Consider the following 27,880-nt stretch of genomic DNA (forward strand, 5'->3'; position numbering starts at 1 on the left):
CTTTTTTCAACTTGAAATTTTTCAACGACCGAAAACTCACCTGGCAATTGGTTTCCAAGTCCGCGTAGTAGCCGCCCTTGAGTCCTCGGCAGCTGAATTTCGTCGCCGGTATCGTCGTGAGAACCGGAAAGTCGACACCCGGCTGTCCCATGACTCCTGAGGGCGTTAATTTATCGTTTTTTTTTGTTTTTTTTCTTCATGAGTAAATTTTTTAAATATAAATATCAAGGACACGATGCAAACGAATCTTGGTGGGGGGGGTTGTTCATGCCAGGATAAAGGACGATCGTTCGGCGACTGGTGGTAAACGGGTATCGAATAATCTCGGGGATTTTGTACGGAAATAAACTTGAAACAGGGTCGCTGCTACGGTTGGCTAGGAGGATATCATTTGAATCACGTGCGGAATTAATTACACAACGTACAAAGATCTCATTAGTGATTGAGTAGGAAATTCACCCTGTGCCCTTCAGCATGCTAAAACACCGCGACAAAGATCGGGGGGATGACGAGCTCGCCCCTTTGTCATCGAACGACCCTTATTTATTGGAAAACTTTGGGCGACAAATTTTCAAAAGCGGTTATCTTTGCGCATCCACCGGTAGAAAAAATGTCGCGCCTGAAGGCAAAGTGAGGCGAATCACAAGCTCTCTCTATCGAGGGCTTTAATTGATATTTGAATTTCGAACTCTGTTCCAATTTACTACAAAAGAAAAAAAAAAAAAATTCTTTCACGTTACAAATCACATGCACAAAGGTGTATCGACGAACCAGCGCCCTTCAGCCATTCCTTGAGCAATTCCTCGTTGCCGAAAAATACTGAGAGAAAATTCTCAATTAGGATAGTAAATGATCGTCGTCGGAGGGTGATATTCGTTAATAATTCACGGGTATGTTAACAGATTCGTGATGATCGTAGCGTCAAACCTTGGTACATAAGGTACTCGCCATTCTTCGCGGGTGCCAAACGTTTGACAATTTTTTTCAACGATTCCACGTCCTCCTTGGATGCTTCCAAACTGGCCAGGTCCAATTCCGTGAGAAATTCGGGCAGTCTGGCACGCTGGTCGTCGTCCAGTACCTGAAATAAAAAATCCGTCGAAATATTACTTTTTTTTTCTCAAAAAAACCAAACACGATCGAGCCAGCGAATCGTCGCTATCCCGCACTTTTCCCAAGGGATCGGTTCGTTACGCCGTCTCAACGATCGCGTGTCGAGACGATTTACGAGCGAGTAGCTTAATTGTTAATTAATCTCGAGATTTCCGTTCCAATAAAGGAAGTAAGAAAGTAGATTCCCGAGGCGAGCTTTGTCGAGCCTCTTTTTTCAGGGGGGGGGAACGCGACAACGATAACTCCGTGTAGCGAACGCGGCTATCGAAATTTCGGCAAAGCTGAGTATGAGCCAAAATGCGCTAAAAACAGCCAAATATTCCGCCGCATACGTTTGGACAATGGTGTGAACGGCACCCGGTCGGCTTTCCTAGCCGGTACAATACACGTCGTGGATTCGCACGGGAGTTAGAGAAGACGTACAGAGAGAATTAAAGAGAAGGAGTGCTGCGGAGGATAGAAAGGAGAGAAAGCACAATGACATTTCCTCCATTTCCCCTTTGGTGCTTCCCCGGTTAAACTTGCGTAATACGTACTTTGTCGCTTCATTTATGTATATACATATATGTATATATATATAAAAGGCGCAGCTGTTTCTGCTCTACGAGACAAGAATGATTACGAGTCCGACTGTAACACCTTTGTAGCGAAAATAATTCATCGGTGTACCGCTGCTCGCCCCCCGAAAAATTTCAACGATAGTCGAACTACCTACACATCAGCACGATCCATTTTCTGCGGGCATTTTTTTTCAAAAAAAAAGAAATTTTTCCCAAGTCTTTTCTCCCTACGTTTAAAAAAAAGCCGTCTCTCCGTCCTGAGGAGGAGATTCCAGTTTCAGTCGGTAAATCAGTTGGAGTCGTGTAAAGGAATGTCAATTACGCGTCCCTCTCCGGACACGTGGAATAAAACTGAGAAAACGATGTCGTAACGATCGCAGTTAAGTAGACAAAATTGGCCAGAAAGTGGCGCATAGTCGGTATTCTACGCTTTGGCGATGAGACGGAGCGTTCACACGGAATCGTCGGTTGTAACTGCCTCGACGAAGAGGAGACTCCGCGAAGGTATGCTCCAGTTTCTCAGGGGGCCAGCCAGCTCCAAGGCCCAGAAAAGGAAAGGCCCATCCGACACACGCAGCCGGCAGCTCTTACTTCTTCTCGTTCCCGATTGTAAACTATATACGCCTGGCCCAACTCTTGTAACGACGACGATGCGGATGCGTCGGAAAAAAAAACAAAAAACCCAACCGGATTTCGATACTCCCGTTTCGCTGAAGGGGCGCCGGAAATCGCGCAAAAGTCAAAGTTATCACCTCCGATGGTTTCCGAATATTGTTCAAAGTTTAATTAAGATTCCAAGCCGCTCGGTTTTCACCGTAGATACACAACACGTTTCCTCGACGGTATATATATATATATATACACGACTGCGAAGATATGGGCAAAGTTACGATGCACTTTGCCCGTCAGATTCTACGTGTACGTAGGTACGTTGTTTTGTTCGTTGCATTGTTAGAGGGGAAATACGTACCGCAAAACTATGAGGATAGGTAATAGCAATTACGGCGTACGTTTCACCCAAGGGATGCGAAAGGTAGGGTCAGTTTCGGGAGGGTCCGTTGGACGTACCGAAGAATGGAAGAAGAAGAAAAAAGAAAGACAGAGTTTCGTTCGCGTTAAACTTTGGGTGCAGTTAGATATTATTATCACGCATCCGATGCTGCACTTTAACGTCGTCGATGCGAATCGCGTTCGAGAATCTCCGTTACCCGTAACATAGTGACATTTCGCTGACGGGGAGACGGTTAGAAAGATGCCAAGGTAAAGCGTATAATCCGGCCTGTGCTCTCTGTATTAAAAAGGTTGAAGTTTGTTACGGCTATTAATTCTTCGAGCCTTATTTCACCGGTCTGTAAAAAAATATTTATATCTTCGAGTAATTTTGGCTAATTTGAGAAAATTAGTTTATCCTATCACCGTTGGTTGGTGTTCATATTGTTCAACGTAATTCTCGACGGTAGCCAATAATAATAATCGTTAGCCTGATTTTGTATTACGGGTAAACGTAAGATTTTAATGTAGGATGATGAGTTAACGAGCCTTCTCTTCGGACTAAAAATCGTCTGACCCGAAAAGATCGACGATCTAATCGCCCTGATTATCCGAAGTGAGCATTAGAATACGTACACATATTTCACCTTTCGTTTCTTAAGAAATACATGTGATCACGTTCCACGCCGAAGGCAATTGAGATTTTTCGGAGATTTCGGAGGAACCGATTTTTCTGGTTGAAATAACAGTAAACGTGGTGGGAAGGAAGTAATTCGTACGAATTCACGTACGTATTTCGCGTATCGATTTCCATCCGACCATTAGCCGAGCTGGTAGTTAACGATAATTACCGATCTCCCATTATATGTACAATTAGATGTTAAATACGAGTTGCATATATACGTAAATAAAAGGAGGTATATAATTACCTATGCCGGAAGATTGCTAACAAGACAATGGGCCGTTTTCGGCTATAACTTCCAAGCGATGCGTAAAGTGAGCGGAAAGAACAAAAAAAATAAAAAAATAAGAGAATAAAAAAAATAAAAAAAAATCAAGTAAAATGTAAAAAAAAGTTCGAAAAAGTAAAGAAAAAATCCTCAATATCCTCTCAGCCGTAAAATTTCCACCCGTGCAACGTTACCCCACCCTATTTATTATTTCTCTTTTTATCTCTCTCTCTCTCTATATATATATATATACACACAGAAAAAATAACCAAATTCACACACCGCGCGTGATCCGAAGTAAAAAAGAAAAAGTGAAAATATAATGTGCATTTAATGACCGTTACACATATAGGTATACAATATATATATATATATACATATTATCAGATTGAAATTACGTTGAACTGTGAATCGCACGTAAATCTCATACACATAATTTACGATACTGTACAGCTGCTCGCCACGGTAAGAATTCAACGGGGCGAGACAAGTGATCCGTTTGTCTTTCAGTGTTCTCGGTTTTTTTTTTTTCAATTTTTTTATTCATCATTTTTTAACTCTTCATTTTCGTTTCACTTTCGAAGGGACGACAAAATCTAGCCCGCTCTCGTACTCCCGACATGTTCCGGCATCCTTATATCCATCCCGACGAGATTCCAGCCCGGGACTCTCCGTGGCCACAGAGACTAGATATTTCGTTCCCATGTTCGGCTATTGTTCCATAACGGATATTTCTCGCGCTCGGTGTTCGCGTTACGTCACGTCTCCCCTCGGTCCCTTCTCGTCCCTTACCCTGCCACTTTTTTACTCTCCCTTCTCTACGGTGCCCTATACGTAGCACTCGGTTCGTAACAGCGTAATTCCCCCCACCCTTTCACCCACCCACCCATCCACCCACCCCCCGGTTCCCTCGCCCCTATTTTCTATGCAGCTTCCTCGACGGAGAATTTGCACGAGCCACGCACGGGATATTCTGTAGTCTAGCGAAAACGTTACGTCATAATGCAAAAGGAAGAGAACACATCCCATTGTGTTGAACTATATTATTCCGATCGACCATAGGTACGAGGCGACTGAAAGAGGAAGAAAAAAAGCGACGGAATTTCAAATTTACTCCGCCGTTGGACCCGAAACTTAACTTTTTCGAAATAAAAACGATTTTTCGGGGGTATTGTTTCGAAATGCATAGAACAAAGCGTTTGATCGGAATTTGATAATTTTTTGTCGATTCTTTTTCAGTCCTTTTTTGCCTCTGCGAAAAACCGACAGCAATTCTGATTCCTAGAGTTTGTTCAGTTGCTGAAGTTTACTCGGGATTCTGCAGTGAATAGCCCAAGGGTTTCCGACGACTCTTCAAAACCCTCTAATTGCATAGAATATCAGTTGTTATCTACAAGCCATAGCCTCTTATCGTTCTTTAGATTCTTCTTCTTTGATCCATGGAGAGTTTTATGTTTATTTGTGTACGATTCTTTCTTTGTTTTCTTGTAATGAATAATTGAATCGATCATTTCAAGACACTTGTTCAATTTTTGGCTCATTTCCAATCTCTGGCACCGAGAGATGCATCCCAGGGGAATATTATTACATATCTCTGGAAAACTGACTGCACTCGGTAGGACTTTTCCATTTACAACTATTATTATATTCTACGACGTCAGATTCCGCTGATATTCGCATTTTATTGCCTACTGCAATCTGCCTTATGGCACTTTACGGCAACGATTTTCGTTCCTTTTTATTATTCACTTGCGTTGCACGCGCGCGCGCGCCGCATTTCATTTCATTCGTCGTTCAAATTTCTCCCCCGTGATTTATTTCAATTCAGCATCCTTATATTTTATTAAAAGTTTTTCTCTCGATCTAAGAATTTTTCTGATCAAGATATCTCAATTTTTCTGCTCCAAAAAGCGAAAAATTAGCGAAAAATCGATCAGTTTTATAGATGGATCTATTTAATTTGTGAATTCGGATTCCTGAGATTAAATTACATAAGAGTAGTCTATGGAATCAAACTAAAAAAAATGTTGATTTTTGACGCCAAAATCTAAAAAATTCCAAGGGTCGAAATATTCGAATTTCTCGATTCACCAGCGAGCCCGAGCCTAGCTGGACTCAGGTAACCACGGGCGCGCGGTTTGTTTTGAGGCGTCACCTTCAGGGCTGAGCAGAGGTGACGTCTCACAACAAACCGCTGGGGATATTATCCGTTTTAGCCGGGATATTATCCGTTCGCGAGGATACGTACGGTGTATCGACCAATAGGAGTTCACGGCGAACCCTCGTTTCGGTGTAAATATCATAATGTTCGGCAAAGTTCTGGAGCCACAACTTCGTCGATGGTAATCAACGTCCATCCCACTCGGTCTCGCTGACAGTGTCGATAGGCGATTTCGAAATAAGAATCTCTACGAGAAAATCGCTCCCAACAGCGAATAATTGATGATTTACTCGATCGATTGCACGAGTAGATGATTTTGGCTTTCAGACTTGGATTCCTGAGCTGATTACACGTGAGATTACTCTTGAAGTACCAAAAAAAAATCGATTTTTTGGCCAAAAGTAAAGTAGTTTAAAAATTGATTGTATTACACTTTTCCGACGTATTTTGCCCTCAGGAATCCGAATCTGAAGGAAAAATTGATCTATCTCTAAAATTGACCGAGTTATCGCCAATTTTCAGCTTTTTGGGGTCAAAAATAAAAAATTGATTTTTTGGTCTGTCTTGATGTAATTTGAGCTCAGGAGTCCGAATCCGAGAGAAAAATTGATCAATCTTCAAAAATGACCGAGTTATCCTCATTTTTTCGCATTTTTTGGCATAAATTCGAGGATATCTCGGAGGGAAAAAATCGTATCTCAATTTGGACAACGGATTCGTGTTCCTGAGGTCAAAATACGTAAGAAAAGTACCATACGATCAATTTTAAAAAATAAAAAATTTTGGCCAAAATTTGAAAAAATCGTAAGGGGTACCCCTTGGAAAAATCTGAAATTTTGGCCAAAAATTTTTATTTTTTTAGATTGATCGTATGGTACTTTTCTTACGTATTTTGACCTCAGGAACACGAATCCGTTGTCCAAATTGAGCTACGATTTTTTTCCTTCGAGATATCCTCAAATTTGTACCAAAAAATGCGAAAAAATGAGGATAACTCGGTCATTTTTGCAGATTGATCAATTTTTTCTCCAGATTCAAATTCCTGAGCTCAAATTACATTAAAATAGATCATAAAATCAATTTTTTATTTTTGACCCCGAAAAGCTGAAAATTGGCGATTACTCGGTCAATTTCAGGGATAGATCAATTTTTCTTTCAGATTCGGATTCCTGAGATCAAAATACATAAGAAAAGCATATTAAACCCAATTAAAAATATGATTTATTTTTTGCTCAAAAATCGAATTTTTTTTTGGCTTTCCAAGGGTAATCTCACGTATAATCAGCTCAGGAATCTAAATCTGAAAGCCAAAATCATCTACTCATGCAATCGATCGAGTAATCATCAATTATTCGCTGTTGGGAGCAGAAAAATTATAAGACACATCGAGTGGTTTTAGTCGTAGACCCACTTTGCTTCGTCGCATCTATGCATGGAGCGAAATATTCGAATTTCTCGATTTACCAGCAAACCCAAGCTTGGCTGGAGTCAGGTAGGTGACGTCTCACAACAAAGCGCTACGCTCCTGGCTACCTGACTCCAGCAAAGCTCGGGCTCCCCGACTCAACTTCAATTTTAAGTCAAAATAAGAGCATGTCATTTTTTGATTTTATACTTAAATAACAAAAATAATAGGAAACAAATTTTGAACAGTAAACGAGTAAAAAACAATCACAATCGACAATCTTCAGATATTGATTAATTTAGACTTGATTAATTATTTATTCAAAAAACAAGTAGGCTACCTCAAAATATCAAGTAAAAAATTTCTTCCACATTTGAATAATTCTCTTTTTTTACAAGGTACGAATTCTGCCCCCATGCCCACCCTAATATACGTACTCATACACATAAATACTTTCAAGGTCGAAAAGAAAGAAAAGGGAGATGAAAAAAATTAATTATCATATTTATTTTCACCTTATCCTCGCAGTTGCCGAGAGATAGGATCATCCCTGCAGCCGCACCTGAAACAAGTAAAGAAGACAAAAAAACTTTTAAAAAGTGATCTTCGGTGACAAGATCAAAAAATTCAGTATACATAAATGTAATTTATAACGAATGGAAAATGAACGAAGATTTTTACTCTAAGATCCTTTCGATCCTTCCATAGGGTATCAAGTTTCCTGCAATAAATTTCTCCCCCCCGAAAAACGAAGAAAGGGGATGAAAAAAGAAATAGAAAAAAACTACTACTCGCTCTGTAGTTTCTATATATGTGTAACGCGCATCGTAGAGAAGAGTCAGAAGCTGCAGATTTAGCTTTGGCAAATTTTCCGACTCAACTTAAGCCAGTCTAGACGAGAGCTTTTCCCGTCAGAATGGTATCGCCTTTATAAAACCGACTTCGAATTACATGTATCCCACCTTCGTGGTGAGACGAACCACCGAAGAAATAGGAACAGTTTTTTTCTTCCTGTAAAAAGAAGAGAGAAAAAAAAATCACGGAGTTCTTGGCCAGAAAATCAGGAATCGATAATCAATCAACTGCGAGCATTTAGTTAATTTTCACACCAACCCGTTTCGAGATATAAAAAATAAGTGGAGAGAAGAGCGCGAGTGGAAGGTAAAATACGATATGTGAGTAGGAAGTGAGGAACATGGGATAAAACTTTACGAGGGAAAGGAGCGAGAAAAATGAAAGAGAATAGAATAAAATAATACGATCGAAAAAATCTTGTTTAGCAATTTTCCAAAGAACCTGGATTTAATCTCGAACGTGTAATACGCGTAAGATTGCAGCTCGAATATCGTCCAACTTGATCCGTTTTCAGCAACCCGGATATAAAATATATCCGCGATACGGATAGGGAAAGAAAAGGAGAATACAGAAAATAAATGAACAGAAAAAACTCGGTGGGAAATTTTCCGAATCTACCGTACGTCGAGTATTTCTACTTTTATCACGGATCGTATCGCAATATATTTTTCAAATTTTCGAAAAAGGTGATGTGAAAAATTCTATATCAAATATAATTTTTAATAAACCGAATCGTAGGACGCTGTTCTTGAATTGAGATTGAAGTTGCGGATAACAGAAGTTGAAAATCGTGAGTTATATAAAGAGACGGGATGCAGTGCAGCGGCGGCGTGTTGGTTTTCTAGAAAAGCTCTATTATTTCGTATAAAGGACCGCATTTGATATCGTATCACGTTTTCAGGAATTGAACAAGAACGGTTTGCGCCCCACCACCACACCACACCACCCCCACCCCTCTTTGAAAAGGTGAAAGAAAACCTTTGAATTTATACACAATATCTTCAAACGGCGTTCGCAGATCTGCGCTGTGTGTTCCTTTTGATATCAAACTAGTTCACGGAATCGTCGAGCTTTCGAAAAGATGAAAAGAAACAAAAAAAAAGCCTAAAAAAATCTCGCTTGTCGATAAGCGAATCAATTGTCACGGCTACTTTTTCGAAAAAAAAAATACCCAACTGTCGAAATTTCCACGTATCATTCGTTGGCGAGGAAAAATCAAAAAAACAATGAAAAAATAAAAATTCCGTTCCTCGTTGAAAATATGAAGGGTGGATCGTTTCAATCGAAGAAACTGCGAAAGCTCGTACGTTGCGGAATTTCATGTTCTCTGATGGTAATTTATCGTTATCGTTCCCGGTGTATTTCAGATCCACCGTTAGTTTCGGCGATAAATTAAGATTTATAGTTTCATCGGAGAATGGATATCGAAACGGCGATTGATAGGTGGTAATTATTATCCCTCCGGCATCGGGACGGGAACAACAAGGAGGAGAACAACGCAACAACAAATCACCGGATCGAACGTTCCCAAATTGTTCCGCCGAACGGACGGTATATCGTCCGAGCGAAAAACGGTTTCCCCATCGATGAAACTAGAATTTCAAAATTCATCGCATTGATACAAATTCGAAGTCGAATAGAAAAAAAAAAACCAAAATCCGACGAATAAAACTGGAGCAAAAATGACGGTTACTGTAACACCAGAACGGTCGTTGTGAAACGGGTGACAAAATTTGTCTACCTCCGATTTTCTTTGAGGAAGGAGGTTTTTTTTTTTTTTTTTTTTTTTTTTTTCTCGAAGTTGCACGGGGGGGTTGTACGGGGTATACGTCGTTTTCGTCGTTTTACGCATCTGTTATCCGGAGGATCCCGATCGTGATCCTTCCGAAGCCAGAAGATCTCGCCAATCCGGAAACAAGATACGTTTACAGCCTCAAATAAATTCAGAGTGGTTGGACGAGAGCCAGAAAAGCGTCCTCGCAGCTAACGCCGGACACCGTATAAGAACGCGCGTGGCCAACAAGGATATATTCTCCTTTATACAGATTTCTTATTTTCTTTATTTTTTTATTTCCTTACTTTGCCATTTCCCATTTCCTCTTACACTCGGTCGTTACCTACCTCCTGCGAGGGTCTCGAGAAATCGGTTACTTCAACCACCGAGTATACAAAACCGGTACTTGGGTTACTCGGGGTAAACTGAGCGAAACGAAATCGTTCTTATCCTCACTTCGTTCTCGTCCTGAAAAATCTGACGGGAGAAAAAATTTCCGGACTAACGGTCAGATAGAAAAACTGAAATTAAAAGAGGCCGATGTAACGAATTTATCGAATTATTGGATATTAAAAAAAAAAAAAAAAAAAAAAACCAAAGAACGAAAGAGAGGAAACCTAAGAGACACCACTTACTTAGGGAGAAATCGAAGGTGAATAAAAAAAAAAAAAAAAAAGGTCATGAAAATCCTCACACGAATTTATAAGGGAACAAACATTTGCATTCGAAAATACATTTTGCGCTCGTTGACGGAGTAAGGAAAAAAGAAACGTGCGAGGTATACATTATACCGGGTAAGCGGTTCGGCTTTTTCTAGGGATGAAAGGGGGAGGGGGGGGGGGAAATTTAATCATCTACAGCTTACGAGGACCTTATAATGCACGTACATCGTACGGCGGGATTTGTGTAGGGGTGAAAAAATTGTTGTACGTGCACAAGTTTGTTCGGCTCATCCCGCAGGATCTTTGCGATTCTCTTATTCTCTCGTAGAAAGAAAAGAAAAGAGGAAAAACAAGATCCTCGAGACGTCAACGCGGTCGCGATTACTTGAAATCCTTGCGCGGGTACAATTTCTGTTTCAAAGGATATCGGAATATCCTTTGGACTCTGTACTGCCGTTCGTAGAACATATTATGGTAATAGAAAATAAAAATCGAAAATGTTTGTAGGTGAAAATTGATGATTGCAGTTTTAGAACGGACGATGAGAGTTGGATTATAAGAGAAAAAATGAATTAAAAAATACCAAACTAGGAGATACGTGTACAGGATATATTCACGAGTCGTTATCGAAAATCTACAAGTCTCAACTATTTTATAAGGTGCGTATGCAATTTAGCATATAATATTACATATGTACTGATATAACGTACAAGTATAAATGGACGTTTCATAAATCTCATTGCATAAGAATATTGTAATAATAAGTATACGTAGAATATGTGGTATATGTATATATTATTCGCGTAGGTGAAAGAGGCGTATGTGATATTACTATATGGTCGTCTAGATAGCTAATACTAGAAAAATAAAATAGTAGGCATATCGGAAGAAAAAAAAAAGCAGATGTTGAAAAAGGATGCTTGAGACGAAGATAAAAATAAACTGGTCCAGCAAGTGTGTATGCGAAACGACCTTTTCTCGCACTAGAAAGAACGCACCGTACACCAATTTCTCTTACTTTTATATTTTTTCAATTTTGGCACTCATTTTTTATGTCATTTACTTTTTGGTTTTTTTTTTTTTTTTCTTCTCTTTCTTTTACGAACGCGTTTCGGGCGAGCATTCCGTTCGTTTCTTTCATTTTTGCTGCGACGTATAATGGATAATTACGGGTTTTGAAATACAGGAAGAATAAAGAAGCGAACAATTTCTTTGTGTATTCGTAAAAAATCAGAATTCACTTCTCATTACTAATTTCACAGTTCTTTCTCATTACGAATTTTTCACAATTCATTGTGAAGTGAATTGCTGACAATGAGCAATCACTCATCTCCTCAAATTCATCAAATTATGTCTGAATGAAGAGAGAAAAAAAAAAAAAAAGGAGAACAAGGAAAAAAAGGAAACCTACAGCCGCGACGTGATCTTCGGTTCGATCCCGTCTGCAATTTATTTTCGATTTATGACCGCAATCGTACCTACATTACAAACTTCTTCAGATTATCGTAAAAAAAATCGAAAGGTCACTGCCGAACATCCGTGTCCAGATCATTGAATTTCTCGCTCCCGCATGCACACATTTTTGGTTGAAAGAGAAAAGAAAAAAAATTTTTACAAGCTTTTTTGCGATACCGAAATTACCTACATTTCTGTTATGAATCAAATTCAAGCATCTGCACTTCTCAGGATAAAAAATAATCACCTTCTCTCCTTTTATTTTCATTCTATTTTTTCGAAAAGAATTTTTAAGTCCTTATTGTGCGGAACTTTCTTTTTTCAATTATGTCTGTCGTTTTTTTTTTTGTTTTTTTTTGTTTTTTTTCAATCAACATCATCGCGTCGAAGCGCAGTCGGGATAACCGCCGAGGTGGTAATGATCATGTATATTTATGTCCTTGAACTTTCCAAAGCGAGCGCTTGATTTATACGTCCGAATTTGTGAAGAAGGTTACGGGAAGAGTAGTCGGCCGAAGATGATCCTTCTCGCAGTTTCTCACGCGGATGAGGTTAAGTAGGAGAAAGAGAGGAAAAAAAGGATGACCGAGAAAAAAGAAATGAATAAGATAGGAAAAAAAGGAAGAACACCCGCGCCGAAGACGATCCGTCTTCCCATTGAATCTCTGATATAGCTACGCCTATAATGTACCAACTTCTTTTACCTAACCAAAGCTATAAATCTAGGAAACTCGGAATCAAACGAGAAATACCGAGAAATAAAAGGAACGATCTCACCCCAAAACCCGGTAAAATGATCCTTTACTTGATAACGATAACATCCGACTCTACCCGTAACAAAAGACCCACGCCTAACAGTCCTTGTACCAGAATCAACCATCTGTGTCCCGATCAGCCGTACACCCAAGATGATGATGATGATGATCATGATGACGATTATGCTACACAACTTCCTATGAAATTAACGTTCCGGATTCTATCACTCTACTATTTTCGCGCATGCAATTTGCATATCATCATCCATCCAAACGTAACAAGGGTACGCTCAACGTACCCGGTATATACCAAATACAAATTAAATTCTCGTATCAATATTGTTCGCTAAAATTTTATTTCACGCCCGACAGAAGTTGCAACAAAAACAAAAAAATGAAAAAAAAAAGTCAAAATGGCATTTTTTTGATTCAATCGAATCGAATATCCGATATATGCGTACTCTGGTAGGTAATACGCGCACCGGTGCGGTGTAGGTGACGTTTGAATTTTGGTATGTGGTACGTACGGTACAATGGTATACGTATAGGGGGTGTGTGTATAGCCGATGAATTTCCCAGGGGTCGAGAGAATTTAATCGGCTCAAATGCGTGCAGGTGTAGGTACACGTATATGTGTAGGCATATATTACCTTTACGTACTGTTAATTGCTTCGGCCGAAATCCCTGCAGCGATAATTCGAAAATTACCAGTATTACGCGTATATGATTGTAATTTATATTCATAAAACGACCGTTTCAATAACACGTTTATACCGAGTGACCAAAAAATTAAAACAATTGTAATAAAGTTATAGGGAGAATACCAAAATTCACATTACGTGCACCTGAAATTCGACATTTTTTCTATTTTATTCTCTTCAAGTTTTCAACAAACTTTTATACATCGTGTTAATCGTTATCCCTTTTTTTTTTTTTTATTCCTTCAAATGTAATTCAAGCTTCACAACGTTATCGGGTATACGTATATCGCATACACCCCAAAAACTTTATTTTATTTCACAGAAGTGAAAAGAAAAATTAAGAAATTATAAAGAAGGACGAATAATTTTTGTACCAACTTTCGAACATTTTTTTACTCTTTATTTTCATACCTAAGGATTCTAGATGGAAACTTTTTATGTATCGTATACTTTTACTTATAATCGTCAAAGGAAAAGTGTTGGGGGTTTATAACAAGTAAACTTTTCATTTTTTATCAATTTACCTATCCTCTTTACTTAATATTCGAAAGAAATAAGAGAAAAAGAAAACCTGGCCATACGATGACTGAAAAAAGTATATCGCAATTCATCGAGGTGGAGAAAATGAAAACCGGAAATATGCGTCGCTCTAGAATAAAGCGGTGCAAGGGCGATAATTGCACATGTGTGAATAGAAAAAAAAAAGTGAAAGAAAAAAATGTATAACACATGTAACTACGTTGTTGAGTAATGGTATAATTAAACTGTATAAAAAACCAAAACCTTGAACTCGATATTCAAACGTCTGTAAATATAAGTATGTGCATATCGCGTATAGACAAAAGATTTGTAAACTTGTTACAATGAGAAATCCTCAGCAACGAATTTTCACCGATGTTTTATTGGGTAGGTATTTCAATTCAAAGTTTCCGATGTGAAAAATAAAGACAAAAAAAAATTTCAATTTTGTGTCAGCGACTCTGTCTCTCCTTTTTTTTCCCTCTTCTTCGGACTGAGTGACTTCGATTGTTCGAGACTTGCTTAAAAAATCACCCATCCGAAAAAGCAAACCAAAAAAAAAAGAAAAAGAAGAATAAGTAAAGTACGGTGGCCTTGGATTGACCAATTATACACGCAGTATATGTATAACTACGCTACCGTTGAAATGGAAAAAAGAAATAAAAAAATAATTCAGGAGTGGAAACAATGGTTAATAGGGTGCATATTTTAAGGAGTCCCTATGTACGCCAAAAGAAGTTACCGCACATAACGTAAGAAAGTAAAATTATACGTACATAGGTATGTACGTACATTGAGAATGATTCCAGTTCGAATCTGGGTTAAATTATTACAACATAAAAGATTTTCAAATGGAGATGCGCATTACACAGATGTAAGTAAAACATATATACATATATATATATTATGTGTATACGGTGAATGTATATAGAGCCATAAAATAGTAATGTGGAATCTCACTCTCTCCGTGCAACTGACCTCGACTTACCTGCACACTCGGAAACTCGGACCGCACGTTTCAGAGACGGTCAAATACAGGTAACTATCGGCCGTTGCGATTTATCGACGTAGAAAATAATTGGTCCTTCGACGGTAACGGTAGTAATGGAAAAAGGTAGCATCGTTGCTCACGAAAATCAAAAAATAAAGAAATTCTCACATTTTCGCATTATACTCACAAAAAATTATCATCAGCTTGGGACCCATCGTCCCTGTAGTCGACTCTTTCTGATCCTCGGCTTTCCAATATCCTGAAAAATAGAAGATAAAAAAACTGAACTTAGTCAAAGATAAATTACATTCCCTCCCGCATATTCGTACGTATACTTATTTTTATTGATCTTTGTTGAGTGAAAAAATTTCTTGTCGTTTCAAAAATTTCAGAGAAGAATCGAAAGTATATTACGTATACAAGCGGAGGTGGAATATGTGCGAAGTTAAATAATGTACAATGACATGTAGCGACAGGTAGGCGAATATCTATGAGAACGGAGGTCCTCGAAATGCTTGAGACAATTAGAACAATTGGAACAATCGGAAGCCCATATTATAATAACCCGACAAAGGTTCGCGTTCCGTGTTTGCTCCGGAATTAGCATAAGAGGATTGCAATTAAGAATGGAACCGTCTTTGTTCGAGTGACGCCCGAACAGAAGGTAGGCAACGTTCCACGTCGGGAGCTGTAAATATTAATGAGAGTAGACCACCGCTCGTTACGTTAATATAAACCACATATTACGATGTAAATACATACTCATTCAATGCACGCGCGCTCGACAAATTTTCCCAATCTCCTCGCTGCACTTGACGTCAATTAATTGATGATTAAAAAAAGTAGAGGAGAGAAAACAAGAAATATTCATTTATCGAATAATTAATAATTTGATCCTCCTTTGACGAGAATAATTTATTTATTTTCCGTTCGTTACGACGTTCGAATCAATCGTCATGGATAAAATTTTCCGACCTCATCGAGCGGGATGAATTCGCTTTTTTCTTCGATTTTTTTTTTCACCCCCTACCAAATGTAGCGGTCGTTACACGAGTTTTAAGTAAAAGGGGCAACTAACAATTAGTCACATCCGCAAAGGAAAATTTGTTCAATCTAGGGTATAATTCTATTTTCCAATTTCCGACCCTGCGGAACACGGCAAATGCGTTACACGTATATATGTATCTATCCAGCAGTTCGTGGGGTTGCTAATTTCAGAGGACTGATTGTATTCTACTGGAGAGTGAGGGTTCGTTCGCGAACAACTTGATTACCTTCTGGCTCCTGCACATAAATTTATTTACTTTCATATATATACACGTACGCATACTCCTATTTACCCTACACACAATCTACGATTATATGAAAATTATATTCGCATCGCCGTGTCGCATCGATATCATCTTGATCGATTCCTGAAGAATTCCTGATACTTTTAGCGAATTGTTTTTTTTTTTTTTTCTTCAATTTTCGCTCTACTTGAGTAAAAAGCCTGCAACTGTCTATTTTACAAAAATGTGAAGATGAAAATGAGAAGAAAAGAGAGAAGAGAAAAAAATGATCGACAAAAAGGAGACCTTAATTTATTAATTGCAAAAATTAAGTATGCGTAATCTATATAATTATAATTTGGACGTGAAATCAATCGAAGACGTGTATGATGTATACATATAATCCGCGCCAATGAAAACCGCCGTACATAGGTGATCGGTATCGTATTTGCATGAATTTTGGGATGGTATGGGTGATATTATTAATTAATATTCGATTATCGATCCATATCTAATATACATGGAGGTTTGATTATCCAATATGTTAATTCGAAATTCGACGTAGCATATCACGCGGACGAGACGAATCGCCCTTTGATTACCGTACAGTGTGACGGTACACGTCGATCCGACGAATAGCAAAAAATAATTTTCATGGGAAGAATGAAAAATTTGATTCGACAAAAAAAAAAAAGATCCACAGTAACCGCCTGACGCATTACAAATTCCCGTATCTTTTTTCCTTTTCTTTTTTTTTTTTTTTTGCAACATCCATCAGCTCTGATCTGATTTATACAATTATAATTGATTGTTCAAAGTTAACACATATATATATTTTTTTTTCTTTTTGTTAGCTACAGTTGTCGAAATGACGGATAGCTGTGAAATCATATTTCACGTTGAAAAAACTGAAAACGATATTTTTTTCTTCGAGCAAAATCCGCGGGGGCATCGTGTCGGTACGGATGAGCCTGAAAACGAAATTTCGACGAACGTTGTATCATCACAGAGTCTGATGAATCGTGTCGAAAACCGTGGGCATAAAATATGACAGCTATATCGCTCTATGACAAATATCGACTCGTATATGCAAATTAATTGTCAGTATCATAGATACACACGCGTCACATGAGATGGATAAATTTGATGAGACGGATGCTCGCTGCGCACACCATATCCGTCGGCTCGTATCTGAAATTTTTGAATTATTTCGAGAACGTCGAGACGAAGATGACGCGGTAACAAAAAAAAAAGGACGTGGAAGGAAAGAAGTACGACCTCCCGTTAGAGTACCTATACAATGGTACGAGTTAGATTTTGCTCAAGATGAATGTAAAAAAAAAAAAAAAAACAAAAAAAAAAACAATTACTGCGTATACCTGCATAGTTTGACACGTGGGTAGACGCAATGATACATGCGTAGATGTGTACGTACGTAACAAAAGTAATTAGGAGAAAGTATAAACCGCTGGCATAAAATCTTTATGAGAAAGAGAAAAATATAGGTATAAGATATCGTTTACTACTTTACACCGCAACGAAATGAGAGAAAGAGAGAGAAGAAATAAAGAAAAAGGAGAACCGATACGGCGACGGGCGTTTAAATGAATATGTACGTACGTGTACGTATGTGTTGAAGATGATGAGAAACACGAATACATATTATATTATATTACATTATTATTTATATTACAATGCAACGAGACGTGAGTAATTTTGCGTTAAACTCGTGCCTGCATTTATATGAATTTTACACGTAGGAGAATATACGTGTTTCAATAATTCAAAAGGGACGTACCTATACCATCGGAGCACCTGTGAGAGACGAACTTTTACTTTTCATTTTTCATGTATTTTTTCTATATAAAATATAACAAGATCCTCGAGAATTCGATATTTAAAAAATAGGTATACAAATACCAAGTGCAGATGAATGAACGAGAGATGAAGATGAGTGTAATTCGAGTCGCTCTTCCAATTTAATTTCTTTTCAACTTTTTCTTTTTCATCCTACTCAGCATCTTTATTCAAAATTCTCTACAGACTCACGGTTACGAGGAACAACGCCGACTGCACACGCGAACAACCGTGAACCGCTAAAACTTAATTGTTCCGCGTGCTTCTCCCCAATCTCAAGTTAATAACAATGATAATAATTATCATTATCGTCATTATCGTCGTTACTATATTCGCCTCTTATTAGTAACTGTCACTTCAACGACGTGCAGGCACCTTAGACTTGTTCTCCTCTCAACTAACTTTTTTTTCTCCTTCCTCCTTCTACTTGGTTTTCCTCTAATTTTAATTTTTCTTTTTCACCATGTAATTGGCGACTACCTACCATGTACTAATTGTACGTTACACGTAATAATTTTCACACAATCTTCTACCTGTAGACGTACGTAATAATTTTCCGATTTATTGTCATAGATCCAAAAATCAAAAAATAAAAAACTATTTTCACGCGATATACTCGAGCATCGTAATCGAGTGTACGGTTGTGCGGAATTCGGGCAGCTCTTCTTTTCATTTCTCTTCTTTTTCTTTTTTTCTCGTTGAATCGTAAAAATTTTCGTGTAAAAAAACTACCGACAAATAAAGCGTTTCGCGTACCTACGCTGATTTAGAGCGAATCCATAGAGACGGTTTCCATTATAATCCCGCAAGCTTTTGCGTATAACTGACGAGCATCCGTACAGTGATTGTCATTATATGCGGAGGTAGCGACGATTAATCACGAAAACAATAGCGCGTATGTTCTACTAATTTATATGACGATCGTGGAATTTCTGATCCCTCGTAATCCCCTTGGATATCCAATACACGTAGATTCGCTGGTTTTTAGCCATTTTTTTTTTTGTCTCTGTAATTTTTTTTTTTTTGGTTTTTCGATGCAGACGTTTGATCCGCGGTACAGAGTCAGATTTTTTTTCAAACAAAAATCCGGTTTCGACGAACAGATTCGAAAATTTTACAGAGAAAAAAATTTACCGTGGTGAAATTTTCAGGTTTCGATGAATCCGTTTTATTCGCGGTGATTTTTATTAAACGTCGTTCGTTCCGAACGAGCTCGAAAAACGCATAATCCAAAAATCTGTCGAAGTGTACGTACGTGTGTACCAGACGCCGCATATGTGTTTCACGTATGTACATACATTAGCGCTCACCCTCGGAGGATTCGGAGAGAAAAAAAAAAGCAAAATGTAGATACATACGCAAACAGAAATTCAATTCGAACATCCGACAACTCTGTGTAGCGGAACCCTTAAAAGCTCAAAGCTTTCATTCGCTTTTACCGCGATTCCCATTACATGATCCTGTATACGTGTGTACGATGTACATGCGTGTAGATAATGGATGTACACGTTATATACTTTACACACACATATGTATCAAATTGGTCGAAGTGAACGGGACAATTGAACTGTAAAAAGAAGAAAAAAAATAAAAGAAAATAAAATTCGAACGAATAATCGTTGTCGTTTGGACATTTGAAATGTTTCGATTGATCGAGAACAAAAATCACGTGCGAAACAATTTGTTGCGTAGCACTACTTTTTTTTTTTTGGTTTGTTAGTCGCGCGAAAATGAGGTACACATAGCCGTGTATAAAAAATTAAAAACATCGTCCCGCACAGCTTGATGGAATTAATATTTATACGAAATTTTGTCATTCATCGTAGACAGGTACTGCGCGTATTTATTTTTTAAATTTATTTGTTACGTTTGTAATTTATTTATTTTTATTATACGTCTGGCTTTTATAATGAATTGTTCACGCCCCCGTAACTCTCGATTTGACGGTAGGATAATTTCATTAACATGAAACGGTTTTAACGCAGGCTGAATAATCACTTATTCTATAATTAACCTCAAGTATAATGAAGATATACGATCAAATGTTCTCCACCCTTCCTATGGCGCATTTTTTTTTTCTCCTCTTTCCCATCTTTTTTTTTTTTTTTTTTATCAACGATGGACTCTCGTCGATCAAATAATCGAAACAAATACAGAGTACGATTTTACCCTTTCTCACGAATAAGGAAATAACAAAAAATGACACGTAACTGCAAGTTGACGAGATGAATCTCATAATTTTTTAAGTCTTTTCTTTTACAAAAAAAGACAGAAGGAAAAATTCATGCGAGCTACATAGTTATCGCGATACCCGATGCACGTGCTGTGTTCTGTATCATTACATGGTTGTATAACGCGTGTAGACCTAGGGGGAGGTCATATCGAAGTTTCGTATGCCAATCCCGAGCCTCCCAAGTCTCCACATCAATTTCAGTAGCTGCTCGTGCTCTCCGTTCGACATCGGAATACCCATAGGTCGAACGTACGTATACTCCGGAGTACGTGAATTTATGTGTCTCAGAAGCAGTCTATCCGTACCTATCTATTTTATCACGTGCTACGAATGCGCGCAAAAAATTTTCCACGTCAATATTTAAGCGTCAAACCATCAAGATTTCTGCAACGTCGCCAACAGCAAAAAAGAAAGGACGAGTTTCAATTATTTTCCTTTTTCTGTCAATTTCGGAAATTCAGAATCGTGGGATTTTTTTTTAACCCCGAATTATTTCGGATTCGGGTAAAACACCATCGGCGATGTCGTACTACCGCGAACGGCGTTCCGCACAAGTAGCATCAAATTTCCTGTCTCGCATAGTGTATCGATATGAGATCAAGCAACCCTCGAGCTTGTAGAGAATGAAAAATGAAACAAGTAAAAAAAAAATGAAAAAAAACATATAAAATCGAATTTCCTGTACGTTGGTTACGCTTTCAATTTTGCAAGCTAATCTCGCCTCTCGATCGAACTGACGAGAAAAAAAATTTTTAAAAGCCAAATACCGAAAATTTGGTCACTCGGCTCCATTGATTTTATTCATTCGTTCGTTCATTTCTTTTTTTCTGCCCCAAGGAAAGCGAAAAACGAGAAATGAAAATGGCGGGCAAATTATATCAGGGCATGATCCATGGAGTACTTCTGCATGACCGGCGCCTGCACCTAATCCTATAATTCAGTTTACTTTTCATTTCCCTACTATTTGCAAACCAAATTTCATTAATTTTATACCACATCACTGTTTGGGTAGGTATTACAATACCGTAGGTAAATATATATATATATATATATACATATCTATGTACGTTCTATAGGTATATCACATAAAGTCTATTCATCAGTTCATAATACGCGGTGCCCCGTAAATCATACGAGATACGTATATACTGTACATGGAGGTATACAGTATATGAATTCAAATATATGTAGGTATATCGGGAAACACAATATTCATTAGCTAAATTAATCAAACACAAAAAAAATGAATTCCGTTAATTAAAAATAAAGTTAGTTAAGAGTGAAGGGAAAAATAAAAAAATAAGAGAACGAATAACGTGGAATTATTTGGGATTCAGGAAAAAAAAAGAAGTCAAAATAACCAAAAAACGAATCCGGCGAAATTAACGAGAAAACTTTTGGGTAGGTACTAACAATAAATACTAAATATGGAACGGTTGTAATATATGTATATGTGAGGATTTATTAAAACCACTTTATCAAAGACTTTGAAACGCCATAATTCGACCTTGACCTACAGCGAGCTAACTTTCTTGCGGATATTAAAAATTAAAAAATTAAAGAATCCAAAAAAAAATTAAAGTGAGTTTATTCTTCGGTTGCACGATTAAACGAAATGATAAAATTTTCGAGTCGGGCTTGAATTGCGTCCGATCTATAAACTATAGAAATAACAAAAAATGAAAACTAAATGAAATACGAATTTCATTAATATCCGAATTAATATAGTCGCGTCAAGATTTTCTCTCGCTGAATTGAAATAATGGAATTTCAATGATTATTACGGAGGCAAAGGATATTAAATATTTATAGGCAACCGCAAGACCGTAAAGAAAATATTACGAGAAGCGCAAGTTTACCGGTAGGAAGTTTCTATAATGATAGATCAAAAATTGATCTCAACTATTTTGTAAATAATATATTATACCTACACAGAGTTTTAAATTACTCCATACCCGAAGTGGCAGCTATTATATTGCATTACATTATAACCTATCGCATTGTAATTTTCAAGTTCGATGATCCTCCGCACATAGCTATTACGCATCTGCAATACAACGATCATTATTTCATCCAAACGCCTACATTACACTTTCAGTGCTCATACCATTGGAGAAAGTCTACGCTACGTTAAAACACGGGTACATCGTTTTCCGCAATAGAAGATGCTGTAGAAAATGAAAATCAATTTTTAAAGTACTTCTTTTTTTCTCTTCGATTTCTTCTCCGACTTTTCTCAAATTTTCCTAAAACCAATTATTTTTTTTTCACGTGTAAATTTATTCGACGGTTACATATTTACCATCTAGGAAGAAAGGACAATTTACAACTTACGCGGTGTCTATTTTTATAACCAGTTGTACTGAAATGTCAGCGCATCTTCAAGGGTCAACTTTCATTTGTGACTTCTCGTCGCCTTCTTCCTTTTCGTTTGGATTTATGGCGAGTGAGATGCTCGTACGTACATTTCACCTATGTACGTACCACCCGTGTACGGTGTATGGGCTACACGCACGCACGTAATAACGCACATAATTAGTGAACGTTGGCGAATTAATCGCGAGGGTTTCAGGCACAACTAATTTATCACAGAGACTCGCAGAGCTGATCAATTTTTTCCATTTCTCCTATAGAATGTTTACGGGATATTCCGCGCTAAAATTTTCATCCCTACAAATTGCGTGCGAATGCAAAATTGTGAGAAAAAAGAAAAAAAAAAGAAACGATTCAAAAATTCTTTCCCAAAGTAAACGGGGCCAATAAACTGTTGAAAAAAAATAAATAAATAATGAGATTACAACAATTTCCAGAAGTATACGCGAAGGTATCGACGTACCAGACGGATTTAAAAACCGGTTTTTTTTTCGACACGGTTTCGCAAATTTACGAGTTCATCGTCTTGATAAATAGTAGTGTACGTATATTTTACACACAACGCCGAATACGTGGAACATTACGATCGACTTTAATTGGTCGATGCTTCGCAAGTATATACCACTTTCGCATTTCACTTGTACAGCTACATAGATATACCTACGCGTACAGGTATACTGTGACCAAAATTCACACGGTGCTGTACATGTACGTATCTATAGTACGCCTTCTGGAACTGACCTACTGTAATAATTTCTTTTTCGATAATGAATTCAAGATTTTCGGTGTACATGATACAATTTTTTTTTTTTTTTTTTTTGATTTCCAAGCAAAATTTTCAGGACCCAATAAATGATCGCAATGATTTTGAAACGATTGATTACGTCACCGTGAAACAAAGATAGTTGTTTCCAGTCAGTTGTACCAATAAACATAGATACATAAATATTCTCCATTGATTGCGATTTGCCGTAGGTATAAATTATCCTTCGTACACGTGTGCGTGAATACATACGTCGCGTTTATACGTGTGCTGTAAGATGTTTTTCTGGGACTTGAGAGCGCACTGGCATTTTACAAAGATTTTTTATTCTTTCTTTCTCATTTTTTTTTTTTATTCTTTTCGTTACTTACGGTTTAAAAGTAAGCGTAGTTGTAGTTAGGTAAAATACTTTCCAAGTCCACTGTAATTAGCCCTTCAAGAAACAATCTCGTCACCCAAGCCGTTTATCCATGTACCGCGGTATCAAGTAATTTTACGCATCGAATGGAAAAGTGAAATAAAATTGAAGGGAGAAAAAATATATAATTTTTAACGCGATGATTAAAATATTAAAATCGAGTTCGAAAAGCATTCGTTACATGTTCGTACGCAATAATTAAATTTAATGATTTTTAACTCTTGATTTTCATACGATTAAATTCACGTGGGAGTTGTGCACCGAGATAAGTGATTTTTCAAAGAAAGAAATTATTCAAAGTGCAGCTACTGCTTAGTCCGTCTTTCATATACTCCACGCTCGCATTGCTCAAGATATTTTTTTGTATCTGTCCTTTTTTCTTCTCATTTTTCGCTCAACGCATACGCTACATTAATACACATACATCCAATTATACGCGTAAATACGCGTATGACTGTATGAAAAAAAAAGAAGAAAAAGAAAAGGAAAAATCATTATTAAAGGATTACACGCGTTCGGATGTACTTCCGCGACGTGTAATCTTCCCACATACTAATTTACGCGCTCCCCACACATTAGGTACGTATATACGTATGTACAGGATATGTGCATACATACATACGCGAGTACCTCATCCACTTGAAATGTGTATACGCACGGAGAATATACATGGAATTTGAAATTCAGGTGAATTTGCAGCAGTAGGAACGGTGAGGGTGTTTTAAACAATACCTTTCATAGCGCAAGAAACCCGCCTGAGATTCCCATATTATGTAAATCTTTTATTTATTCCGGTTGCCGGTGCCTAGTGCTGCTGCAGTAAGCAACGTACGTGATTCTATCGTTATAATATATTTCCTCTCTGAAAAACCATCTCTATACACACCGTTTGGAAATTACAATAATAACAGTAACAGTTATAACGAAAACTTATGGCTAAGGAGATTGTGACAAAATAATTTATTTACGCTCTCGGTGCGCAATATTGCGGATTAAATAATTTCGGATTCAGAGAAAGAACAGAGAATACAGATGTCTCCTGTATATAGAATACACCCCGATATACGTATGTATAATTATACTATGTACTTTGAAAAAGAATCAATTTCTGGATATATTCATACTTATAAATGACACATGCATTTCAGGTGTGGATAAAAAATCAAAAAAAAAACGAATAAAGCAGAAAAGAAGAAGAAAACTGTTTTTTTTTTTTTCTGTTTCTAAAATTAATGCGATGAAAAATTAACGAACGTTTTCCGCATCTCCTCTAATATAATAAAAGATAACGTACCCACGTAGAGATGCGATAATTCGATGATCGGTGGAAATTTTTTTTTCGATTCACTCGCGGGTCGTAATATTCGTATTTCGAGTTCTACGAGCGAACCCGAACTACGACTGGAATCGGCGTAGCCAGCAGCGTAGACGCTTTGTTATGAGGTCGTCACCTTGAGGGTCGTAGATCACAACAAGGCGCTTACGCCCGTGGCTAAACTGACTCCAGAGTAGCTCGGGTTTGCTCGTAGAACGCGAAATACGAATATTGCGACGCATGCGTTTCATCGCGAATATTTTCAAGAGAGTCGCACTTTACATTGCGGTAGTAATTAATAATAATTTTATCCGTTCGTCAACTTCATTTGAGTGAGTGTCCGATTGTTAGTCGAATCGGAACAACTGGGATAGACGAAATACGATGGCGATATCGATCCGTGTAATAAATCAAGAATCGGATTGAGGTGAAGGAAGAGGCGCACGAAAAATTTCCGAGAGATGGATTTGGGTGCTCGTCCGGTCAACGCGTCTAGCGGTCGTCGAATTGTAAGTAATCCACTATTTTCCATCGAATTATAATTTTTTTGTACTCGTGATAACCAGATGTATATCAATTTTTTCCCTTGGGTCTCCCAATCGAACATTTAATTAAGTTGTACATTCGTTAATTGTCTATTTAACGTTGAATTTGACTGGCGTCCTATGTAAATTATTTTGCCTTGATAGCCTTAGCGACCATGAGTCGTTAAGAACCCAAACGCGTCAGGTGTGAATTCTTTCGAATTTTCATCCGAACTAATTAATCGGATTAATTTATGATATTATTAATCGAAAAGGACGTTACAAACGGCCAAAAGGAATTACGTCTCAATTTGATTCGCCATGTATATACATTATACATATATACAATTATGAACCAAAGGTCGGAGCACAGAGTTTTAACGGTATAATGAGCAAAACTTTTTATTATACGAAAGACTGACGACGATGCACATGAGGAGAAAGTTTTAAAAAAAAAAAAGGAATATACATTTAAGTATATTTCTCACACACTGCGTACGAGCGAAGTTATTAGTCACGTTCACATTCGTATGAAGGTATAACTGATTCGACATTCGAAAAGTCACCTGTTGGTCGGAAATTTGTTTTTCTTTGCAAATTTCCATCGTCACGATAAATCTTCTTATATTTTACATCGGGTCAAATTATCGTACGTACAGTAATTGAAAAGTCTGAAGAATACTTTTCTCTTCAAACAAAAGAAAAAAAAAATAAGGTGGCTTCGTTATCCACTTTGTTTTTTCATGCGGAGGAAAAAAAGTTTTTGTTCCACTCTCAGATCGGGTATTAAGAGTTATAAAAAATGTTCAAAAATTATACCTTTATAGTCGTGGAAGTGCATTGCGCTCAGAGTGTAACAATTTCGCCATTATATATATATATATAATGTACGTTATGCTATTTATACATGTAACTATGTACTCGTGTATCTATACACGACTGAAGTGCATAGTAAAAGTTATACTGTCCATTGTGAATCCTACCGCGGATAGCATAACGGGATTGTAAAATAGAGAATGGAAGAAAAAAAGAGAGTGAAAAAGTGGAAATAGAAATGAGAAACAGTGAACAAAAAAGAATAGAACACCGACGTTATAAAAATTTGAGAATGAAATTAAAGAAGAGAAAAAAATTCGTCAACATTTACAAACCGAGTTAAAACATTGGGCAATGATTGGGAGGTGCATAAAAAATCCCTTGAAAATTGCGCATCGCTAGTAAACCACACAATCTTTTTTACACAGACGTACAGGTATACAGATACGTGTACCAATGCGTTTGTAATAAATTTTGTACGTAGGCTAGAAAATTCATCGGGTTTTTTTACGGTCGATTTTCTACCACGTGAGCTTTTTGTACAGCGAGATATTATAAGAAGCGGGTTCCTCGTCATTTCAAACTGCAGGATGTCGTCGTTTTCTTTCTATGTATCTATAAACGAACTATATGTGCGGTAAATACATATATCATGCACAGTAAACGTATATACGGTTACAGTTAAAGTATATAGTCGTAAAGTCAATCTCGCATGTAGAAGTGACATTAAATATTATGGTCACCCCGTATTAACCATAAATTTAGTACTGGCGAATATAATGCTCGCTAGGTAAGTCTATATGATAGTAACCCAGAAAAATCGAATGGTTATTTTTTATCGACATTTTCTCTCAACCGTGTGCGATATAATTTTCCCTTCTTTGCACACCGTTCGAGTCATCCCTTCTGAATCTATTTTTTTTTTTATATAAATTTAAAATAACGAAAACAGGAAGATAAAAATCAATCGAACGAACGACAAAAAACCTGACAGAGAGAATAAACGCGACGAATTTTCTGAAGAAAAATTGAAAAATTTCGATTACACGTGTAAGTAATTTATCCGATAGAAATTCATTATGACGTATATGCGTACGTACGTAAACATATGTATTACATAATCATTACATAAATATAGAACGAAGTTTATTTCATCTGAGCTATTCACCTTGGGGGGGTTTAAACCGTTTCATTAGTTAAGGAAACTAATCACTCTTCGCACAATGCTTTGTGCGTTGCGAAAGGGCTGCAGGGGGTAGAAAACTTTTCAATGGTCCATTAATGAGGTTGGTCTCCGCTGTATGAATATATACATATACATAACGCAGTCCGGCTCACGTAATAAACCGACGCTACATAGAATAATTCCACTTAATATATGCCTCCACATCGCAAAAGCGTTTTACGTCCCTCTTACGA

General features: G+C 37.4%; 1 protein-coding gene across 4 annotated transcripts in view; it reads right to left on the reverse strand.

The window, feature by feature from the left end:
- LOC105691725 (mucin-5AC) overlaps positions 1-27,880 on the reverse strand; it is a 54,314-nt gene that overhangs the window by 6,800 nt on the left and 19,634 nt on the right. For 2 of the 4 annotated variants that reach the window (XM_048656426.1, XM_025745965.2), the window contains 5 exons: positions 15,079-15,150; positions 7,695-7,741; positions 928-1,081; positions 772-819; positions 41-156 (listed from right to left, as the gene is read on the reverse strand). In XM_048656426.1, coding sequence (XP_048512383.1) covers positions 41-156; positions 772-819; positions 928-1,081; positions 7,695-7,741; positions 15,079-15,106 — 393 coding nt within the window. In that variant the 5' untranslated portion in view covers positions 15,107-15,150. Of the gene's footprint in view, positions 1-40; positions 157-771; positions 820-927; positions 1,082-7,694; positions 7,742-15,078; positions 15,151-25,100; positions 25,189-27,880 lie in introns of those variants that run through there. The other 2 variants (XM_048656427.1, XM_048656428.1) reach the window with 2 other exon arrangements.

The sequence above is a fragment of the Athalia rosae genome, chromosome 6, assembly GCF_917208135.1.
Source record: "Athalia rosae chromosome 6, iyAthRosa1.1, whole genome shotgun sequence".
In the NCBI taxonomy this organism is placed as follows: Eukaryota; Metazoa; Arthropoda; class Insecta; order Hymenoptera; family Athaliidae; genus Athalia; species Athalia rosae.